This window comes from Carcharhinus amblyrhynchos, chromosome 6 (assembly GCF_965287045.1).
Source record: "Carcharhinus amblyrhynchos chromosome 6, sCarAmb.v2.hapA, whole genome shotgun sequence".
NCBI lineage: Eukaryota > Metazoa > Chordata > Chondrichthyes > Carcharhiniformes > Carcharhinidae > Carcharhinus > Carcharhinus amblyrhynchos.
In genome coordinates, this window is record NC_137329.1 from 63902868 (window position 1) to 63927196 (window position 24329).

A 24329-nucleotide genomic window follows, 5' to 3' on the forward strand; every position below is an offset into this window, starting at 1 on the left:
ATATAAATACATCTTCAGTTGTCATGAACTTTATCTGTTAGCAAACAAGAGTAATTCTCTGCTAGTTTGAAAAGGAGTGGAATAAAAGTTCTCAAATGGATGTCATTGCATCACCATCCTTTTATTTTAATCTAATAAGAACCTGGTCCAGGATTCATTTTCATTTAACATTTTCTCCTTTTTAATTTTTTCTCAGTATCCAAACTCAAAATTTTTGTTTTTATTATAGCAATTGTGTCTGAAACAACTCTTTAAACCTGACAGGAAGGCTTAACTCAAGATCAATTCAACACATGATTTGTCCTAGTCATTTGAAAATTTTAGTTAACTGTCATTCTCACTGCTATGAATTTGTATCTGGATTAAAATTCCCACATTATTCAAAATATCCTGGAATCATACTAGGCCATTAAACATTCATAACCTTTGAAAAAATTGTTTTATTAATTACACTTCCCCTTTTTATCTATTTGACTTAAATCACTTAAATTATGATCACAAGACCAGACAGGGATTCTATGGTAAGGCAGGCTGGTTATTTTTTTCAAAATTTAAAGAGCAAGGGATTTAAATGACTTTTCTGTTTGACAGTTCACAGTGTATGTGCCTTTTTATAAGCATTCACCTCTGCTTTTAAATATTGTATGTCACACACTGCAGGAAATGGACCATGTTCCAGCAAAATATTTTAAATAGTCCTGCTGCATTCACAACATCAGTCGTATGCTCTGATGGCATGTTAAAAATTCATCCTTGTATCCTTCCTGATTTAACAGAGCAGACTGGCCCTGTGTTTAACATGAACTTTTGTGAAAGGAAGATTTTGCTTTTGAATAGAATAGCCCAAAGTAAGTGCAATGGGGCACTCACTTTATTACTTTCAACATTTAATTGCTATTGCACACAACTAGGAAAATGTATGACTGAATTGGTTGAGGATTGCCAACATTCATCTTTGAAAAATAGGTCATTTGAGTTTTATATATTTTTGCAAAAGCAAACGGTGCATCATTCCCTTAGTATTTCCTTCAAGTCTTAGAGAAGTCGTATTTGACGAATTTATTGGATTTCTATGAGGATGTGACTAGTAGGGCGGACAGAGGGGAACCAGTGGATGTGGTGTTTCTCGATTTTCAAAAGGCGTTTGATAAGGTGCCTCACAAAAAGTTGCTTCAGAAGGTTAGGGGGCATGGAGTTGGGGGTAAGGTGTTAGCGTGGATAGAGGATTGGTTGTCTAACAGGAGGCAGAGAGTTGGTATCAATGGGTGCTATTCTGATTGGCGGTTGGTGACTAGTGGAGTGCCACAGGGATCGGTGCTGGGACCTCAGCTATTTGCCATTTATATAGATGATCTGGAGGAGGGGGCTGAGTGTAGGGTAATGAAATTTGCTGATGAGACAAAGATGAGTGGAAAAGCAAATTGTGCGGAGGGTGTGGAAAGTCTGCAGAGGGATCTGGATAGGCTGAGCGAGTGGGTGAGGACCTGGCAGATGGAATACAATGTTAGCAAGTGTGAGGTTATCCACTTTGGCAGAAATAATAGTCGGAGGGATTACTATTTAAAGGGAGAAAAGCTGCAGCATGCTACGGTGCAGAGGGACCTGGGGGTCCTTGTGCATGAGTGGCAAAAACCCAGTCTGTAGGTGCAGCAGGTGATCGAGAAGGCGAATGGAATGCTGGCCTTTATAGCGAGGGGGATAGAATATAAAAGCAGGGAGGTCTTGCTGCAACTGTACAGGGCACTGGTGAGGCCGCAGCTGGAGTACTGTGTGCAGTTTTGGTCGCCATACTTGCGCAAGGATATTTTGGCCTTGGAGGGACTGCAGAGGAGGTTCACTAGGCTGATACCGGAGATGAGGGGGTTGGACTATGAAGAGAGACTAAATAGGCTGGGTCTGTACTCGTTGGAGTTTAGAAGGATGAGGGGAGATCTTATAGAGACGTAGAAGATAATGAAAGGGATGGATAGGGTAGAGGTAGAGAGATTCTTCCTGCTTAGAAAGGATAGCAGGACTAGAGGGCACAGCCTCAAGATAAGGGGGGGGCGCAGTTTAGAACGGAGTTGAGGAGGAACTTCTTCACTCAAAGGGTGGTGAATCTCTGGAATTCTCTGCCCGTTGAAGTGGTGGAGGCTACCTTGCTAAATATATTTAAGTCACGAGTAGTTAGGTTTTTGACAGACAAGGGAATTAAGGGTTATGGGGAGAAAGCGGGAAAGTGGAACTGATCCATTTCAGGCGGGGCAGGCTCGAAGGGCTAGATGGCCTACTCCTGCTCCTATTTCTTATGTTCTTATGACTGGGACTAGAGCCCAAGGCCTTTTAATTCAGAGGTAGAAAACTAGCACTGAGCCAAAATGATAGATCCTTGTGAGTTATGTCATTGTTCCTTCCTCAATAGATTCCTGTGGCGTTTTCATACAGTTTTGTTTTCTGCTCCATTCACAAGGTTGAATGGGGGGACGGGGAGGGTGCGGGGTGAATGCATAGTGGTAAAACTATTGTATTCGTAATCCAAGAGGCCAGACTAAAAATTTCTCACAGTAGTCAGGGGAATTTAAATTCAGTTCATTATCAGCAAGCTTTACCAGAATAGTTCTGATGAAAGGTCATCAACCTGAAATATTAGCACATTCTTCACAGATACTGCTGAGTATTTTGAGCATTTTCTGTTCTTATTTCGGATTTCTAGCACCTGGAGTATTTTGGTTTTGTACTAATGGAATGCTTGGTTTATTAAATATTGTAAAATCCATCCATCACAACCTTGATAATGAACAATGTGCATGATGTCCCTTTCTTTCAGGGTATTCTAATTAAGTTGACTGATGGACACTATCAGATAACGCCTCCAAATGCTGCAAGAAGACTCAAAGTGGTCAGCAATCCACTATATCTAAAATTTGATTTAAAGATCAATAAAAAGTTTGAGCTAACTATTATCTGGAACAAGAATATGAATGCCTACATCTCAATTACTAGACTATCAGAGGTAACTCAAAGCAAATTCCTAACAATATTTTGGCGTTTTTATAGATGGAAATAAACTGCAAATATATGAATGAAACTGATTTCAAGTCATTTTGTGCAAGGTTTGCACTGTCACCTCTAAAATATGATGGGCGGTATTTTCCAGTACTGCCTGCCATGGAAATCATAGCATGCAGGGCAGATCATGCATTGGTCCTTTGAACTCAGGCGGGAGTTTCCGGTCTTGTGTCATGTGCAGCCGAAAAATCTCACCCAATATTTCAGCCTATTATGTTAGGAAAACAAAGATAGTTTTAAGGGATTTATATTTCTATTGGTAAACATTCGAAATAAGGCATGGCTTTAAGTCAGTTTTATTTAATGTTTCTGTGGAAGGAAAGGTAAAACCTTTCACTGCTGGGCTATTATTTGTACAGCAATCACAGTTCTAAAGTGCATGGTGTAAAACCTCAATACTGAATTTGCTGTTAAAAGTGGTATGAAAGCTTTGTTTAAAAGAGTCATTTGGAAAACCTGGACTGCATTTTGGAATGCAAACTTCAAATGAAAAACATTATTTGAAAGTGCGTTTTTGGGAGTAGAGTTTAGAAATTCTCATGTGACGGTCTTCTGAGGGATTCTGAGGAGGAATCCATAGACACTAGGGCAATTTGACATGGCCAATCCACCTAACCCGCACATCTTTGACTGTGGGAGGAAACCGGAGCACCCAGAGGCAACCCATGCAGGCATGGTGTGAATGTGCAAACTCCACACGGACAATGACCCAAGCCGGGAATCAAACCCGGGTCCCTGGCGCTGTGAGGCAGCAGTGTCAACCACTGTGCCACCGTGCCGCTGAAATATCTGGAAGTTGCTGGAATTTTTATATGTTCTATAGATATAAATGCTATGAGATCATTTCCAATATTTTATAAAGCTTTATATGGACTAGTAAATTTGACACTGTGTTGGATAATATTTTACTTCTGTTTTAAATCCATCCAAATATTCTACACTATCCTCCATTTTCACAATGCTGCTTAAAATTCTCATCAACTTTCCCACTTGCAATATCTGTGTTTAACATTATTTACTGCTTAAGAAAAGTTATTTGAGCACTACTAACTGTGACTAGCACAGTTGATGACACAATGTCCTGGGTATGAGTGTAGTCCACATTGTTGGATGAAAATCTGCTCACTGTGATGGTTGGAATCATCCTATAATGAAATAATTTGTACATCCTCAAAATTTGTTTCAGACCCTAAATCCATATTATTATGTTAATATGAAATGTGAACACATATAATGTTCAATGGGATTTTAATTTGTTAAGCTTATTGACTAATTTCAATTCTTACATAGATTATCTGAATTTTTGACTTTTAAAAACTGATCTTCCATTTTGTCAGTTTACAGTATGTGGATTGTGTGGCAATTACAATGGTAATGTGGACGATGAATATATAACCCAGAACAAATATTTAGTTTCCAATGTACTGGCCTTTGCAAATTCTTGGAAGGAGGATCCAACATGCAAAGATGTGACCGAAGTTGTATTTCCATGTCATAAAAATCCGTATCGATTGGCCAGGGCTGAAAAAATGTGTGCTATCATTAACAGTAAGACGTTTGAACCATGTCACAAACTGGTGAGTATATTTAACAGTCAAGATCTTATTGCAGTTCTTCATTGTTATGACAGAAATTAAGTACTTTTAGGGATGAATTTAATCAATTTCCATCTCTTTGTCCCTGTTAATTTGACTCATTCGATTTTATAGAAAATCCAGCATTGTGCATCATTGGAGTTTCCATCAAGCTTACACTGAAGCTAAGATGGCAAAGCGGAAAAACCGCTAGGGATATCCACCTCTTTTGTACGAGTTCTTTACTGTTGGCTACAGTATTCTTAAGGTTAAAACTGTTCCTTCCAAGATGAGCTTGCAAGATGTAGAAAAACACTCTTGAAAAAAGAGGTCTTTAAGATTATGAAAGCTTGTGATAAAATAGATAGAAAGAGAATATTACTCTTATGGGAAAGAGCGTAACTAAGGTCATCAATATAAATCAAATGGAGAATTCTGAAGGAACCTTTTCACCAGTGGGATGGTAAGAATGTGGAACTCGCTACCACGGAGTTGAAGTGAACAGAATGGATGCGTTTAATGAGAAACTAGGTAAGCATATGAGGGACAAGGGAACAGATGGTAGGTTTGAATGGAAAAAAAGAGGAGGCTTGGGTAGAGCATAAACACTGGAATTGACTTGTTGGGCTGAATGGCCTGTTTCAGAGCTGTCCCATATAATATATCCTATATATCCTTTATAATGGTAGTTGCATAAAAAAAAGCATCTGTGAAGAGATAATATTCAGTTCAGTTCAATAACCTTTCAGAACTGGAGCAAGGTAAAAATGGAGAAAAGGTGGGGAGGAAATGACAAAAGAGGTCTGCAGGGTGGAAAGTGGGAGTGATTGAAAGTACTTTGGAACATCTTGCATCGTAAAGTCCTTCTTTTGTTTAAAAGTAATGACTGTGCAAGACAGAAGTTAGTGGTAAGTAAATAAACAAAATATAGGTCTAGAGGAGCTGCAAATGTCAACACCAAAACTATTACAAGCATCTAGCATTAGAAAAAATTGAAGAAATGGTTATGATAAGTTTTGTTTTTATTCATTCACAGCATTTATTTCCTGAGCCTAACTGCCTTTGAATTGAGTGGCTTTCTTGGCCATTTCATCAAGCAGAATTCCTACAGTGTAGAAAGAGGCCATTTGACTCATTGAGTCTGCATGGATCACAATCCCACCCAAGCCCTGTACCCATAATCCGACTTATTTAACCTGTTAACTCCCTGACACTATAGGACAATTTAACATAGCCTGCACATCTTGGACTGTGGGAAGAAACACAGCAATCAAAGGAATCCCATGCAGATACGGGGCAAACATGCAAATTCCACATCTTTACCCATGCCGGAAATCGAAACCCAGGTCCCTGGTGCTGGGAGGCAGCAGTGCTAACCATGGTGCCACTGTGCCACCCCTATTTCAGAGGGCATTTAAGAGTCAACAATATTATTGTAGATCTGGAGTCACATATAGGCTAGACCAGGTAAAGATGGCAGATTTCCTTCCATGACTGTTTTATGGCAATCATTAGACTTACAATTCCTGAGCCTCAATATTACTAGTCCAGTGACACTATGTCACCACCTCCAACCAATGTTGAGTGTGAAGATATATAAAAATCCCCAGGTTTCCAGCATTCTGTTTTTGTTACAGAAAATACACATTTCCAGTCATTTAAGTTATTGGCCATGAAATTCAATAAGATCCAGCAGCTATGGGCATCATGTTGTGCAACTACCCACCATGCCCATTGCTTTCAATGCAAGACATTAGCAAACTTCAAGCTTCCGGATCATTTGAATGATTATAGTGTCCAGCCAATTCTAAACATGCTGTTCAGTGACTATGGGTTGTTCTGGGCTCCAGGTTTTTGCAATATTAGTGCCGCTTAAAGCTGTCATGCACTTCTTAAAGCTAGCCTGCACATCTTAATGAGAAGGCACATTGTGGCTGGAGCAGGTAGCAGAAGAGAGTGTGAACAAGATGAAGAGTGAATTATGGCACAGTATTCAGAGAGAAGACGCCAAATTTTCTAATGCTCTACTTGAGGGTTTGTTTGAAGAGCTGTAGACCTATCGATTGAGTGATGTCACCCTTCTAAATGGGGCCAGGAGACTCTCCAGACGTACTCTCAGAAGGCAGTGGAGCTGTGACATTCGCTACCAGAACACTAACTCTGAAGATTCAGATATAATGCCTCTCAAAATTCCGTGAACTACAGTCTCTTCTGATTTCCAGTCTGTAAGTTTAGAATTTTAGAATCTACAGTGCAGAAGGAGGCCAACTGGCCCATCGAGCCCGCACTGACAATAACCCAGGTCCAATCCCGGTAACCCCACACATTCAACGCCCCCCATCCCCATGACACTAAGGGGCAATTTATCATGGCCAATCAACCTAACCCGTATAGTTTTGGACTGTGGGAGAAAACAGGCGCACCCAGAGGAAACTCGTGCAGACACGGGGAGAATGTTCAATCTCCACATGAGCAGTGACTCAAGGCTGGAATTGAACCCAGGTCCCTGGCGCTGTGAGGTAGCAGTGCTACCACTGTGCCACTATACTGTTCCTAATGTTGTAAGTATACACCCCTTTTCCCCGCTTTACACACTACAATACTAGTCTTGTGCTTTTCTCTTATAAGATGCCCAAGAATTGAAACCTGGCCAGGGAGAAGGAGATAGAGGAGCAGGAAGATAGTGATGAAAAAGATATATAGTCACTTATTCACATGCACAACTGCCAGCTCAGTTACAAAAACTATACAGTGTAGAAGATAGCTTGGATACTTGGGAAAAGACATTGAACATGATGGATCTGCAGGAGATGAGCATGGCACAGATAGTGAACAAAGTAAGGTTGCAAATAAGTTTTGCAGAGGACTGTAATAAGGGCTTCATTGTGATGGCCCACAGAATACAGAATGATGGCTGCAGTCCAAAGATGTGTGTGTTAGGTTGATTGGCCATGCTAAATTGCCCCTTACTATCAGAAGGACTAGCTAGGGTAAATGCATGGGGTTCGCGCCTGGGTGGGATTGTGTTTGGTGCAGACCTGGTGAGCTGAATGGCCTCCTTCTGCACTGTAGGATTCTATGAAGATAGCCAGAATAAAGCTGATGGATATATACAGCAAAGTGATTGATGCATTGGTGGACTTGCCAAAAGTTTGGGTCAATGTTAACAAACGGAGTCCAACACAACTTGGCACAGAGCTTGAAACCTATACTCTCCAGTGAAGGAATAATGACATACACCATGAGACCACTTGCAGACCTATCCATGATGCAGCACCAGTGGCTTATATTTTAACTTCCATTCAATGCAGACTAAAGTCTTAAAAGCTCAACTTGTTGTCACAATGGCTTAGATAATTGTGATCATAGCTATGGACAATTATGTTTAAAGAGGCTCGTAATTAATCTTCCAACAGTGCTAAGATTGTTGAGGTGCCACCTTGTGTGAGTAGCTGTGAACACATTTATTGGGTGACCACCTACGGGTCCTGACTCCCTTTGAGGAGGGTGCGCTGGAGCTGACCAGAGAAGGGAACATCTGAGCTGTTGGCAACAGCATGGTCGGGCTGGAGTCAAGAAGTGAGCACCGGTCAATCAACTTGAGGCAATTATTCGGGGGCACGGGTTAAGGGTGTGAGCGCAAAGTTTAAAGATGTACAACGCTTGTTTATTTACACTGAAGCTCGCTGCCAGATGAAGTCATGGAAGCAGATACGATAATGACTTTTAAGAAGTGCCTTGATAGATACATGAGTAGGATGGCAATAGAGGCATATGGGTCCCAATAGGGTAGGAGGTTACAATTCAGATAGGCAGCATGATCACTGCAGGCTTGGAGGGCCAAAGGACCTGTTCCTGTGATGTAATCTTCTTTGTACTTTGTTCTCTGTTTAGTGGAAAAATGTTAAGCAACATTCTGGCATTCTAGATTCCCCTCCCTCCCTTTCACTTGACCTTGTGTCCTGTGTTGCAGGAAGAGATCCAGGTGTGCGTGCACCATTTGGACTCAAGGCTCCTACTGTAGCTCCCGGCCATCCTGGGGCTGACAGCTCCGAAGATTCCTTGGAGGAAGCAGATGAAAGGACCTCTGAGGGTGGCCCTTTTTTGGCGTCAGCTTCCATCTCCCAACTCATCGTCCCAGATACTCTCACATTGGTGGGTTCAATTAGTGGTGAGGCTTTTGGATCACTCTCGAGTGAGCATGACGCATCTGATAATGTACGTTGGATGGAGGAAGGAACGTCTGAGACCTCTGGCACGCAGGGACCTGCCAGAGTCAAGGACTCAGCTGGCCCCAGGGCTACATGCTGGGCCTCTGAGGTCACTTGTCCCTCAGCTGCTGGAGATGCAGCAACAGATCCAGGAAATGCAGGAGGGCCTGACAGCCACACTGGACTGATTGCAAGGCTGTTGGGAGGAGTCCGAAAGCTTCCAGGTGGACCAGCTGTTGCCTGCCTTGCATGGTTCCCTATACTGCAAGGATGGCATCTGTGATGAAAAGCCTGGGGCAGGAAATCCATACCATGAGTCACAGGCTCCAAGTGATGGCTGAGTCACAGCAGGCCACAGCTGAGGGAATGAACAGCCGATGGTTGAGATGTTCGAGAGCTGCACGCAGCCCAGCTGGATAGTGCTGTGATACCCTTGAGAATGTGGCTCAGTCACAGAAAACCATGGCTGAGGGGTTGCAGAGCGCAGCCCAGTCTCAGAGGGCACTTGCTGTGGCCATTGACAGGTGGCCCCGACTTAGATGAGCATTGCAGAGGGCTCGACCACAATGAATAGGATGCAGCTGTTCCTCCAGGACTGGCAGAGCCAGGTGATGCCAGAGCTTCTGGAGCTCACTGCAGAAGTACCGCCGTCCCATGGAGTGACCCAGCGGCCCACAGGAACACCAAGGCAGGAGGAAAACGTGAGCCTATGCTTGGGCCTTCCAGCCAGGAGACTATGGCTGTGACTACCCCTTCTGATTCCATCTTCCTGACACTGGGGCATCTCAGGAGCAGTGGAATGAAGAAGATGTCAAGGATATATCCCAGATACCAGGACCCTCAATGTCCAGGCCTCTGGAAGACACCAGCCAACCTTATCATAGGCCATGGGGTGTGATATGCAGCTGGCCCCCTCCACCTCTGATGGACATTCTGGGGAGATACTGAGACGTAGTGTTAGGCCACATAAGGTTAGGAAGTTGTAGTTGCACTGACATGGCACATGTGAAGGGCTGCACTAGTTAGATAGATTTTTAAGCACCTTAAGGTTTTCTGTTCACACATTTTTATGTTGGAACCTACTATTTAGACACTTCTATTGTAATCAATAAATGTTTCTTCACCACCGACGTGTGACTAATTTGTAACAGATTTGTCTCGAACAGGAATCCTCGTCCCTTGATGATCACTGAGAGATCCTTCGTGGGAAGGCCCCTCAGCGACATGTCACTGAGAAAATGAAACCATTGGTTTCCCAGAACCCACAAGCAATTCTCCTCCCTCCCCCACCCCAGCCACCCTGGGGCCCTATTCACTGACCCCTAACCACTACGCAGACATGGTCTCAGGTGTCAGTGCATGTCGAGCTCAGGTAGGAGTCAGACTAGTTTGCACCTGGGCATCATCAGAATGGTACTTAGCGTGTTGTCATCACTCTCCTGCCTGGCAAAGGAACTTATAACACAGCGTACCCAGGCCCAACATTCTGGTGTGACAATGTTGCTGGGGGTAGTAGAACTTTGCAGGTGGAGGGAGAAATGGGATCCACATGCACAAACCCTAGTAAGTGAAGAGCCAGGTGATCAGGGCCTCACTCGCTGCCCTTGCATGCCTGATTCTTGCTGCCAGCCCACTTGTGCCTCGCTGGTGTTGCTCAGCATGGTCCTCCTCCTCCTGCTGGGCTGCCTCCTCCCTAGCGACACCTGGCTGTTCGGCCTCTACACCCTCATCTTCTTCCAAAAGGTGTCCTCTCTGCTGCGCCAGGTTGTGTAGAATACAGCACTCCACCACAATTCCTCCACCAAGAAGAAATCAGGGACCTGTATTGGACGGTCCTGCCAGAGTGGTCTAGGCTCCTAAACCGAATTTTCAGGAGCCCAATGTGCTTCTCCCTCCAGAGCGGGTGGCAATGTGGGCCTCATTGTACCGGGTCTCCACTTCAGTCACAGGCCTCCGCACAGGCGTCATCAGCCAAGCCCGAAGCAGGTACCCATGTCACCTACAAGCCATTCCTGCAGCCTGGGCTCCTCCCCAAAGGCTTCCGGTATGTCTGAGCTCTTCAGAATAAAACTGTCATGGATGCTGCCAGGCTTTCTGGTGCAGGTATGCATGATGTTCATCTTGTGTCACAAAACAATTGCACATTCAAGGAGTGGAAGCCCTTTCTACTGATGAATCTTTGTGGATTTCTGACTGAGACTTTCAGGGTGACATGTGGTCTATAGCCCCTGCAGATTAGGCATCCCCACAATGGCCACAAATCCTGCAGCCTGGGCTCCCTGCTGGGCCTGGTCCAGGTGAAATTCAAAATACTGGCCAGCCCAGGCATACAGGGGATCCGTGACGTCCTTGACACAAGTGTGGACAACTGATGGAAGTGCAACATACACCTCTGGAAGGAGCCAGTGGCCTAAAGGTTCAGAGGGGCCATCAATTTGACAGCCAGGTGCCACCCCCCCACCTCCACCACCCCCGTGGTGCCAGGTCCTGCAATATGTGGGCATAGGTGTTGCACTGTGTCCATTCAGAGCCGTCATCAGCTCACATTGTTTGACGTTTGTTCAAATGACACTCGTGTGTGGAACTTCCTGGGCTCAGCTCCTTCCTTCTCCTGAACCTCCCATTTGGGCGGATGGTGGCTGCTTCCTGCCTCTGGTGGCCGTCTCTCTCTATTCCTGCGAGTGGTAAGGCCTGGGCCTTCTCTTTCCACAATTCATCCACCTGCTCCTCCTCCTCAGCTCCAGCAATAATCAAAAGAGCAGCAAAATCAATCGGTTGCATTGCAAAAGCCATCTCATCAATGTGAAAGGGGGGGATTTGGAAAAGGAGAGAAATACATGGAGAGGTCAAGGAATGCTGCTTGCCCCTAGGTCAGCAACACACACTGCCCATACTACCCCTCAGCAACACAGCCCTGTTCATTCCCCATCCATAGGCCCCCACCAATGCAGCCCCCCATTCCCCACCCACCAGCACCCATTGACCCCCCCAACAACACAACACCCCCCTCATCCCCCAATCCTCCCCCAGTAATACACACATGGAACTTATGCAGTAGTGAGCACTGACACTGCTGCTTGAAATGTTCTGAGGCCACAGCAGTGTACTTTCAAAGGGCTTCAGGCACATCCTTCAGTTGGAAGAGTGCTGCATGCATTAGGACCCAGTAGCATCCCCAAGGCCCGGGGTCAATGCTGGGACCTGGGTCTGTACTGCAAATCAGACATCGGACACCATTCTGAGCAACAGACTCCCACCCCTCCCACCCATACATTTGCAAAGCTCTCCTGACCCAAAACGCAAAATGGCCACCATGAAAGGATGATCCCCCTCTCCCATGGGCGGCATGGAGCTGTCCAATGATAGGCATTTACCTCCTCACTACCACTCACTGGTGGAGCTCCTGATTTGGACTTTTATCAAGCATTTTTGTTAACTGAATTGAAATACATGCAGATTTTATTTAAATTGACGTTGCTGTTGTTTTGGGGCTGGTTTTTAATTGCAGCCATTTCCGGGTCTTGGTAAAGTGTGAACCGGCACAGAAGTGGGCAGAAACCGTGCTTCTCGCCTCACGTCTGACTTTACCAAATTTTCCTGCTCGATAATGGGCGGAACGTGGTGGTAAAATCCTGGCCATAGTCTTGAGTCTCTATTGTGATTATACTATGCCTTTAAGAAATGTATTTATATCATGTTTCTTGTAACTCACATGCTGAGAATGCTGGCTAATGATTGCTTTAAGCTAGGGCTGTGTTTGTTTCAACCTGAGTTGATGTATTTTTGTTTATTTGTCTTGGGAGACAAAACATTTGTCTCCCAAGTGTTTTGTTGGGAAAGCATAATAATCAAATAACCTTGAGCAATACTTGGAGATTGTCCAAGACCGAGTGAAAGAAGGACCTGAGGCAGTAACCATCACCTGGAAGAGTGTGCAAAGAAAGGACCCAGATCCAGTAACTACCATGGGTGAAAAGTGGGTAAAAAAAAACCTGGAGTCAGCAAGAGCTATGTAATCCAATCCAATCCAGTCCAGTTCAGTCTGGTTCCAGAGTGGAATGGCTGTGTTCTGAGGGAACTCAAAGTATGATATCACAGAAAAACAATGTGATTAGTTGGTGAATATTTTGCTTGTTTATCTTCAAAGTTTGTGTAATTTATCAGTAATTGTCAGGTTTTATTTTAATATTATTCCATAGAATCCAAACAGTACAGAAGGAGGCCATTTGGCACATTGAGTCCCTACCAACCACAATCCCATCCAGGCCCTATTCCCGTAATCCCACCCTGCTAATCCCCCTGACACTAGGGTCAATTTAGCATGGCCAATCCACCTAACCCACACAGATTTGGTCTGTGGAGGAAACCAGAGCAACCGGAGGAAACCCACACAGACACAGGGACTAAGTGCAAACTCCACAGTTACCCAAGCCTGGAATCAGACCCAGGTCCCTGGCGCTGTGAGGCAGCAGTGCTAACCTCTGTTCCACCATGCCACCCTTTATTGTGGTAAGGTTTACTAACAATAATAAAGGTTATTGGGAGTAGCGGTTTTATTAATAAATTAATTAACACAAAATAAAGACTGGTGATGTATTAAAACTTGCAGAATATGGAAATTCCTGGATGCCAGGGTGATATGGGGCAAAAACATTTACAATGTCTCAATGGTTTGAGACACTTTGCTCAGAATCATAGAGCTGGAGGCTGAAGTGCAGACGCTAATATGTCAGGAGGAAGAATGTTACTTGGACATTTTGTATCCAGGGGCAGTTACATCTTTTAAGATAGTGTCTTCTGACTTGGACAGAGACAAGAGGGTGTGACTGCAAGTGAGTAGACTTCAATACTCATAGAAGGTAGATGAGATCTGTGGAACTGTCAGTCAAGTTATTTCAGTATTACGTCCTTTTAATTTAAAAAATGATCTAGTTTGTCTCGGCCTGAGTTGAAAAAGAATTGACACCTGAAGTTTCAATAGCTGTAAATTTGCATAACTCAGAGCTATTATGTTAGCATTATTATAGTTTCCACAACCTGTTATTATCACAGCAGGGGATGAAGGGTTATTGAGCTGGGGCTTTAAATTCCCTGTTTAATCCTCAATCCACTAGATTATTAAATGATTGTCTTTGATATTGGGGGAGTGAATGCAAATGATTGTTTTTATAAGGGATTAAATACTGAAATGTATTTCACGGGCTTTTATGAATTAAAGTTTTTTTTGTGTGTAGCAAAGTGTGTTGAGACCCAGGCCAGAAACTCCAAGTTATTTTGTGAAGTTAGCCTAAACCTTAAGTTTTACATTTAATTTTGGCATTGGTGACCACAATGTGTTTCACTCTAGATATGGTTCACTTGACCCACTAGGAAGCCTTTAACAAACAAAGTTTATTTAAGAACACAATTAAAACAAAAAGAATTAGCTAAACTTTTATCATTTAAAAGACTTAAACATGATACTCTCATTCCAATGTAAAGTAATATCCCACAGCTATATCCCCTTCTCCAACATTAATTAACACAAAAACAAGTGTGCTTATGTGATGCCAGATTTCCAGCTTTGTAACACCTATGGACAGAAATCCAAGCCAGCTGTTTGCAAAGAAGGAAATACCCTTCAAACAACTTCGGATGTAAACCCAGTCTCTGGCAGCTTCCAATACAGCAACACTTAATCAGAAACACTTCAACTCCAGAGAGAGAAAAAAACACTGTTGGTTCTCTCAGTTTCAAGCTGCTTCCGAAAAGAAAACTAAAAACTGAAATGAATTAGATCATAGATACCCTACCATGCAGAAAGAGGCTATTTGGCCCATCGGGCCAGAACTGACCACGATCCAACCTAGACCCTATCCCCATATCCTGACATATTTACCTGCTAATCCCTTTAACCTACACATCTCAGGACACTAAGGGGCAATTTTAGCATGGCCAATCAGTCGAACCCGCACATCTTTGGACTGTGGGAGGAAACTGGAACACCCAGAAGAAACCCGCACAGACATGGGGAGAATGTGCAAAATCCACACAGACAGCGACCCAAGCCAGGAATCAATCAAACCTAGGTCCCTGGAACTGTAAAGCAGCAGTGCTAACCACTGTGATACTGTGCCACCCAAATGCTCTGTGAAAAATAACTATTGTCCCCAAGCATATCATCTGGCCTATCAATTATCCCAAATCAAGCTCTACTCTGCAATTCCAGGAAATACATTAAAACCATAGAACACTGCATTAGTTCAGATTAAAATCAACATTTTATCAATGATACATCTTCAGTAACACTTAGGGACATCAGCTACAGACAACACAGAACTGACAAACCATTCTGTAGAGAAATGTGATTAAAATATATTTCTTAAAGGCACAATACTGACATATTTCCTTTCAGTTTGACTTCTGATGTCTGTCCATGGTGTATATTGGCTGAGTTGGGATGGAGGGTATAAGAGAAAAGGGTGGTGGTGGGATGCATGTGTTGGCATGAGATGCCATGTGGATGAATAGGGATCATTGTTAAAGTCTTCTCTTTGATGTAAAAATTCCATTCACACAATAAGGATTGATGAAATTATAATAGAAGTTAATTATTTGAAGATAGAACTACACATAAATAATATTAACTAGGAAACTAAGAATACATGTCTGAGACCTACCAACTGCTTTTGTAGACTGAGATTACTCAACTGGGATTATTCCATAACAACCTGTTTAAGTAATTTAAAGATATCTATACATCATACCACAGTTATGAGTTGACATTGTTGATCTATGAGCTATAAAGGGGCATGGGTTGGCATGGAGGGCATGAGGGGCCATTGTTGGTTGAGATATAGGTTGATTATGAGTTGGCTTGTATGATACATGGGGAGAGGCTGGGGGATGAATGTGGATATGAGGGATGAGGGCTAAAGCACTTAATATTGAGCTACACCTGAGACAAAGTCTAAGAATTTTAACCAGTCTGCCTTGACTTTCAGTAGTCACCATGTCCAACTCCAATATATTTCTGAGGGCTGAGTTCCCATCACCAGCATGAACCACACTTTCTGGAACAAAAATCTCAGAATTTGGGGTACTTTTCTGGCGTGATGACCCAGAAAATTTTCGGACTTTGCACACCCACCTCGGAGAGTGAAAATCCAGACCTTTAATTCTGTTTCTTTTCCCGGATACTGCTTGATGTACTCAATATTTCCAGCATTTTCTTTTGATATTATGCATTTGAGTAAGGTGGTGTGCTGTGATAAAGGTTCTACGTGTGATCTCTGGGTGTTACTGTAATTAATCTAGATTTTTATTGTAAAAGGCATAATCAGGATCATGGGAATACAAAGTCCACTTTATGGCACGGTCAGGGCTGAACCCGAGTAGAGTAACAAATGCAAAATTCTAAAACATGACCAATAGTTTGGCAAAGGATTCACAATAAATTCTGAATTAATAATTTAAATTAAGTTCGTTAGCATGGGCAAATTAGGGAAAAACATCTTTTCAAGATAAGTGAAGGAAACATTGTCTAAAATGCTGCATATTGACGCTGTATGAGTGAACAGTATATTTGCCCTTGGTCTTTATTTTCCATTTTCAGTAATTCCTTAAACATGCTCTTTTAATTGTTTTTCATTAATTTGCATTCTAGGTCTACCGAATGCCATACTACGACAACTGTGTACGAGATGCATGTGGTTGTGAACTAGTTGGGGATTGTGAGTGTCTCTGCGATGCTGTTGCAGTCTATGCTAAAGCATGCATAGATGCTGGTGTTTGCATTGACTGGAGAACTCCTGAATTTTGTCGTAAGTAAATTTTGTTCCTCAAGCTCTCAGAGACATTATTAGCAGAAATTAGAATAAGCATGGCCCAGATCTTCTGAGATATTTGCTACTATTGAGGATTGCATTGTCATCTGGTAAGTTCTGACAAGCCCAGCCCATTTAGACTGGAACCAGGTAATTCAAATATTTCAGAAATGGCTCCATTGTCAGAAAAAACAGTTAAGGGAGAGTTTTAAATATGGTCGGCACGGTAAGTGCTCTCTCTCTAACGTTAACTGGAAGATATAGGCCCAAATTAGCAAATTTAGTTCCAAATAATTACTTTTATTGTGTTTACATTTTATTTATTAATGAATAGTTGTAATTATTTGGTTCAAGGAAATAGTTCCCTTTAGCTACTTAGTCAAAGCCCATTTTGGACATGCAAACATTCATTTGTCATCAATAACTGCAGCTATCTATTACATATGCCTATCCATCTAGATTGGAGGAGGCAAGAAACTGGGTGTGTTTCTCATTTTTCACCTCTTGCCTGATCTTACCACTTCACCTTGCTGAAGGTCAGGCAGGACAAAGTCATAAGATTGCGCCCTTAGAAGATTGTGCCCATGGTCTTCAATTGGATATCATCTGAATAGTTTAAAAATTTCCAACCACATCTAAATATGTTTCTGAACATTTGTTAGTTGTCCTTTGAATTGCTATATGCTTTTTTGAAAAGATTTTGAAACAAGTTAAAGCTTCAATTCTCAAAATTTCATTTGAAGAGCATTTCATATTTAAAGTTTCAACAACAACATTGTTTTATACTGCAAACTGTGTTGTTAGACAGCAGCAGTCATTTACATATATATATGAAACACAGGTCTCCATTCTGGAGCAAATGAAAAAGAACCTCAGCGGAAAAGCTGAAGTGAATTTCAATTAGCAACTGGAATTATTAGATTATTTCTGATTGGCAAGAATCCATATCAATCTTGCAATTTTGTTTAACATTTACTTTTGGAGTGTGAGCACCCCTAGCAGTCAATGCTCATCCCCCTCCTTTGCCCATGAGAAGGCAGTGATGAGCTGCTTTTTTGAACCAGACATGCTGTAGGTACCCCCAAAGTGCTGTTATGGAGAGATTTTCAGGATTTTGATCCAATGACAGTGAAGGAACAGCAATACATTATTTCTGAGTCATAATGTTTTATTCTTTGAAAGGGAGCTTGCAGTTTGTTGTGTTCCCATGCGTCTCCCCTTTTCCTTTTAGATGATAAATACCATATGTTTGACAGGTGTTATTGAAAGAGCCTTGAAGTGCCTCTTGTCACTGTGTGCCTGTGTAGGTGGGAGTGATGTTTAAGTTTGTGTAGGGGGTGTCAATCTAGTGGGCTGCTTCATCTGGATGATATCAAGCTTCAGAGTGTTGTAGCTGCACTCATGAAGCCAAATGGAGAGTAATCCATTCCTGGTGTGTGACTTGTAGTTGCTGGTTAGGCTTTGGGGAGTCAGGTAGTGAGCTATTTGCCACAGGATTCAGTCCCCATCTGCTCTTGTAATCATAGTATCTATATTGCTGATCTAGATCCCTGCGGCATTGATGGTGAGGGATTCAGCGATGGTAATCATTGGACATCTAGGATATTTGGCCTTGGGGGGAGTGCAGAGGAGGTTTACTAGGCTGATACCGGAGTTGAGGGGGTTGAGCTATGAGGAGAGGCTGAATAAACTAGGCTTGTACTCGATAGAGTTTAGAAGAATGAGGGGAGATCTCATTGAGACGTATAAGATGATGAATGGGATGGATAGGATAGAGGTGGAGAGGCTCTTCCCGCTCAGAAAGGACAGTAGGACTAGGGGGCACAGCCTCAAGATAAAGGGGGGGGGGCAGTTTAGAACGGAGTTGAGGAGGAACTTCATCACTCAAAGGGTGGTGAATCTCTGGAATTCTCTGCCCGTTGAAGTGGTGGAGGCTGCCTTGCTAAATATTTTTAAGACGCGGGTTGATGGGTTTTGATAAGCGAGGGGATTAAGGGTTATGGGGAGAGGGCGGGAATGTGGAACTGAGACACGACAGATCAGCCATGATCTTATTGAATGGCGGGGCAGGCTCGAAGGGCTGGATGGCCTACTCCTGCTCCTATTTCTTATGTTCTTATGTTCTTATGAAATAGCTTAATTTCTTTTTGAGATGATAATTCTCTAGCACTTATGTAGTGCAAATGTTACTTGTTACTTATCAGCCTAAGACTGAATGTTGTTCAGGCATTGCTGTACATGAGTACAGAATGCTTCATTATCTGAGGATTTGTGAATGGAACTCAACACCATGAAATCATCAGTGAATATCTCCATGTCTAATCTTATAATGTTAGGAAGCAGCTGAAAATGATTGGGCTCTGAGAAACTACCGCAGGAATGTCCTGGGGCTTGAGATGATTAGCCCCAACAACACAACTATATTCCTTTGATCTGGATATGATTCCAGTCAATGGAAACTCCCCCTGCTCCCTCTTCCTGTTCCTTTTGACTTCAATTTGTCTAGGATCCTGGATCACACAGTTGGTCAAATGCTGCCTTTCTTCCTCATTTTATTTGCATATTTAGTATCAAACTTTTCTTGAGTATTCCTGAAAAAATCATATTGCCAATGCTTTTTGGCTTGCACTTATCGGGAATACCAAATTTCAAAGTGAATGACATTTTATACTGCCTGAGAAAAGGGGTGTGGTTGGTAAGTGGACTGTGATTGGTCAAGGCATTGCCGTGGAGAATGCACCAATTAACAGTTATGCCCCAAGCTTTTGTTTAAATTTGGAAAGGCAAGTCCACTTTGGTTGGTCATGTGGAAATAGGAAATAGTTGATTGCTATGCTTTTGTTTAATATAAAAAACACAATGCCTGGACTTGTTCTTTTTGCTTGCAAATGAAAGTATATGGTTTCTTGTAAACCTGAGTGATAATCTTGAATTCGTTATTGGTGCAATACTTTGCACTCTTGAGATTATTCAGTGAGTGATGTCCAACCATAGAATCATATCTAATGTTGGACACTTGCTGAGTTATGCTTACCAAATCAAGCAGTATCGATGACACAAAACAGAATTAATGTTTCATTTCACAGTGGCTTAGATCAATGATATGAACAAAAGCCAGGTTTGCCTTCAGTTATGGAGTGAGAGTGGAATCCATACGTGGGGGGAATGGATTCCATAGCAGGGACCAAAGATGATGACTTCAGTCTTTCCAATATTTAATGGAACACCTTTCTGCACCCCTACTACAGGATGTTGGATAAACAGTCTGATAGTTTTGCAGAAGTAGAGAATTTTAGCATTGATGGTGGAGGTAGAGCTGGAGATCATCAGCGTACATACGTTAAATGGATTGCCTCTGAGCGCCAGGGGCACTAGCTAGAGTAAAAAATGCATGGGATTATGGGGATAGAGCCTGGATAGGATTGTGGCTGGTGCAAGCTCGCTGGGCCAAATGGTCTCCTTCTGCACTGTAGGATTCTAACACTGTTTTCAGATAATGTTGCTGAGGGGTAGCACACAGATAAGAAGTAGGAAGGGACCAAGGATTGATTTTTTTTTGGGGAGCACCAGAGCAAGAAGTTAAGACATTGCAAGTGAAGCTGTGCTATGATTCGACCTGCAAGAATAGAACTAGGCAGCTGCCCAGCTTGACTAGAGTGGAGTGCTTGGCAGAAGGTGGTATGATCAATTGTGCCAAAGCTGCAGAGAGGACTAGAAGGATGAAGAGAGACCGTTTACTTTTGTCAGTCACATCGGATGTCATTTGTGACTTTTCTAAGGACCATTTCAATATAGGGATGGAAACCTGAATATGCAGCTTCGGGAAAGATGGACACAGATTTAGGAGGCAACAACACATTCAAGGCCTTTGGCAAGGACATGGTGGTTGGAGATATGTATTAAATTAAAAGGAAAATACTGCAGCTGCTGGAAATTTGAGACATAAGCAGAAAATTCAACAGGCCTGGCAGCATCTATGGAGTGCGAAACAGTTAACATTTGGAGTGGCTTACTCTTCTTGGCAGCTAAAGAGAGCACGGGAATTGTGATGGATTTTATACAGTTTAAGAGTGGGTGTAGGAGTTGGAGCAAAATAGAAGTCCAGGGTAGGTGGGAGCCAAATGAGATTTGGCAAAGAAGCGATGAAACCCAAGAGAAAGTGTGTTTTTAAGAATAATGTTAAAACAAAAAAAAATACAATACAGGAACAGGTCCTTAAGACCCTCCAAGCTTGTGTCGATCATGATGCCCTAACTACACTCAAACAAAATCTTCTGCACTTACTCAGACTGTATCCCTCTATTCCCTCTCCATTCACATACCCATCCAGATGCTTCTCAGATGTTGTTAATGTGTCTGCTTCCACCGCCTCCCCTGGCAGTGCGCTCCAAACACCTACCACTCTCTGCATGAAAAACTTCCCCCACAACCAGGATATTAAAGTGGATCCAGCATGGAGGGCATGGATTAAAGAGGCTCTTATGAACTTTTCATCACTATCCTCCTGAAACTTGATAGCTATAAGCATCTCACATACATGTCTGACTCGCCTGACCCATGATATGGGGTCTTCTTTTGGAATCTTAGCTTCCTTGCCCCCACTGAGTTCAGCCCTTTCGATATCCTCATAATTGAAAGAGATGTGCAGCTCATCCATCTCACATTCTGGCAAGATTCCCTCATCGTTCGCACCACCCCCCCCTCCAAAATTCGGAACGACAGGTTGTGTGAAGCGCACCCTCTGGCGACAGTACTGGAGAGAGCCGTGTGGCCTATTCAGACATTGAAAGCACATCTTGAAAATGGCAACAGCCTGCTCAATAAAGGAGCATGATGCAGAATGAGCAGCATTGTACCTCTTCCCGAAGACAAGTTGTTGCTGCTACACAGGTGTTATCAACCTTATTTTTGCAATTAGTCCCTATATCAAGGAGTCAACACTGAATGTGTTAAGGGCTCTCAGAGACCTCAAAGTACCTGCAAATGATTCAACATGTAAGAAATGGGAGCGCTCCCTGGGTATCTTGTATATACTTGCTTCTAGTGGGTTGCAGACCAGCTGCACATTGAGAGAGTGGAAGCCTGGTCAATAGATGAATAATAGTGACCGCTGCCAAGGAACTTTTAACATCACATATGTGCAGTAGATTGCACTCTACACCTGTGGGAATCCAGAAGTCTCTGCACACTCCATTGTTTTGGCATCCTGGCCAGCATCGTCTAGGGAGAGCTGGGTGTAATTGTGTGCCTTGCTAAATAGAGCATCCATAAGTTCTTGAATGCATTTGTGAACAGATGCTTGAGAAATCCTACAGAGATTCCCCTTGAGCTCTGGAACCAGCCAATCACAAAGACATTTAGAGCAGCGATCACTGGATATGGATGGCCCCCAGTCCCAGTGTCATCAGTGCCCTTCGGAGAATGTGGTAGATGTGAAGCATCACATCATAGAATCCCTACAGTGCAGAAGGAGGCCATTTGGCCCATCAAGTCTGTACCAACATCAATCCTACCAAGGCCCTATCCCACAACTCCACATATTTACCTCACTAATTCCTCTAACCTACACATCCTGGGACACCAAGGAGCAATTTAGCATGGCCAATCAACCTAGGCCGCACATCATTGGGCCGTAGGAGGAAACCAGAGAAACCCACGTGGACACAGGGAAAATGTGCAAACTTCCTAGACATAGATAAGAAAACGTTATGTACACCTTTGGTCTGGCCAGCCACCATGTCTGAGCTTAATACTTCTGATATCTTCAGTCAATTCCTGAGTCTTGATGCTTAGTCATCAAGGTGAGGCTTGAGATAGGGAATCCACAACGTGGCATAGTCTAAAACTAAGAAACAGGCCTTTCTGGAGTGAAATTCCATAAAGACTTGTTATATTTTGGGACATTCTTTCTTAAATTGTAATGATGCTAGATGAAAAGTTAGTTTTAAATGCAAGATTTATAGTTTTTGTCAACCAAAAGTATGAAGGGACATGGGGCATTGGCAGTATATGGAGATGGGTGTCAAATAAGCCATGATCTCATTGAATGGTGGAATAGGGGATTTAAGTATCTACTGTGGTTAAGTTGGTACTGTGTGCAGTTTTGGTCGCCACACTTACGCAAGGATATTTTGGCCTTGGAGGGAGTGCAGAGGAGGTTCACTAGGCTGATACCGGACTTGAAGGGGTTGAGCTATGAGGAGAGGCTGAATAAGCTAGGCTTGTACTCGTTAGAGTTTAGAAGAACGAGGGGCGATCTCATTGAGACGTATAAGATGATGAATGGGATGGATAGGATAGAGGTGGAGAGACTCTTCCCACTCAGAAAGGACAGTAGGACTAGAGGGCACAGCCTCAAGATAAGGGGGGGGGCGCAGTTTAGAATGGAGTTGAGGAGGAACTTCTTCACTCAAAGGGTGGTGAATCTCTGGAATTCCCTGCCCATTGAAGTGGTGGAGGCTGCCTCGCTAAATATATTTAAGACGCGGGTTGATAGGTTTTTGGTAGGCAAGGGGATTAAGGGTTATGGGGAGAGGGCGGGAATGTGGAACTGAGACACGACAGATCAGCCATGATCTTATTGAATGGCGGGACAGGCTAGAGGGGCTAGATGGCCTACTCCTGCTCCTATTTCTTATGTTCTTATTTTGTTATGGTAGTGCACTTGCCTCTGAATTAGAAGATTCTGGGTTCAAATCCCATTCCAGATCTTGAGCACAGAAATCTAAATTTAATTTCCAATGAAGAACTGAAAGAATGTGCACAGTTGGAGGTGCTGTTTGAATGAGATAACCAAGGTCCTGTCTGACTTCTCAGGTGGGCACACATGGCATCTCATTGAGAAGAACAGGGGAGTTATCGCTAGTATTCCGGCCAATGGTGATCCTTCAGTGTAAAAAAGATCATCTTTCCAACATTGTATTGATGTTTGTGGTGACTTAAGAGTGTGTAAATAGATTGCCATGTTTCCTACATTACAACAGTGACTATGCTTCTAAAGTATTTAATTTGCTGTAATATTGCTTTGTGATGTTCTGCAAATAAACTCATAGCATGATAAAATTTCGCATTTTGTTTGTGAATAGGAATCTGGGGTCTAAAACTAGCGTCTTGAACTTAAATAAAGGCAATTACAAATGTATGAAGACCAAGTTGGCTAAAGTAGACTAGAAAAATAAGTAAAAGGTAAGACAGTAGTGAGGGAATGTAGACTTTTAAAGAGATATTTTATAACTGTCAAAGATATGTTCTACTAAGAAACATTCAACTGGAAGTTTGCACTATCAGAACCTAACTAAGAAGGGGTGGGGGGGGTGTGGTCTTTCGGGTCAGAGCCTAACTATGGAAGTTAAGGATGGTATCAAATTGAAAGAAAAAGGCATACAATGCTGCAAAAATTAATGGTACCCAGAAAATTGGGAACATTTTCAAAACCAACAAAAGATGACTAAAATAGGAGACAGAGAAATTAGAGAATGAGAGCCAGTTGGCAAAAAATATATAAAAAAGCAATAAGACATCTATAAATATGTAAAAGGTAAGAGAGCAAAACAGAATGTTGGTTTCCTAGGGAATGAAACAGGAATTAATAAAGGTAAACAAGGAAAGGCTTTGAACAAATACTTTTTAAAATCTGACTTCACAGTAAAAGACACTTACAGGCCAGAATATTATCACCCTGCCTGCACAGG

At 42.7% G+C, this 24329-nt stretch overlaps 1 protein-coding gene across 1 annotated transcript in view; it reads left to right on the forward strand.

Annotated features, from left to right (window-relative positions):
* The window catches only part of LOC145344349 (mucin-6-like), a 185967-nt gene that overhangs the window by 112388 nt on the left and 49250 nt on the right, over positions 1 to 24329 (forward strand). The window contains exons 23-25 of the mRNA XM_080191478.1: positions 2807 to 2992; positions 4386 to 4625; positions 16479 to 16635. Of these exons, the coding sequence (XP_080047604.1) occupies positions 2807 to 2992; positions 4386 to 4625; positions 16479 to 16635 (583 nt within the window). The remainder of the gene's footprint in view (positions 1 to 2806; positions 2993 to 4385; positions 4626 to 16478; positions 16636 to 24329) is intronic.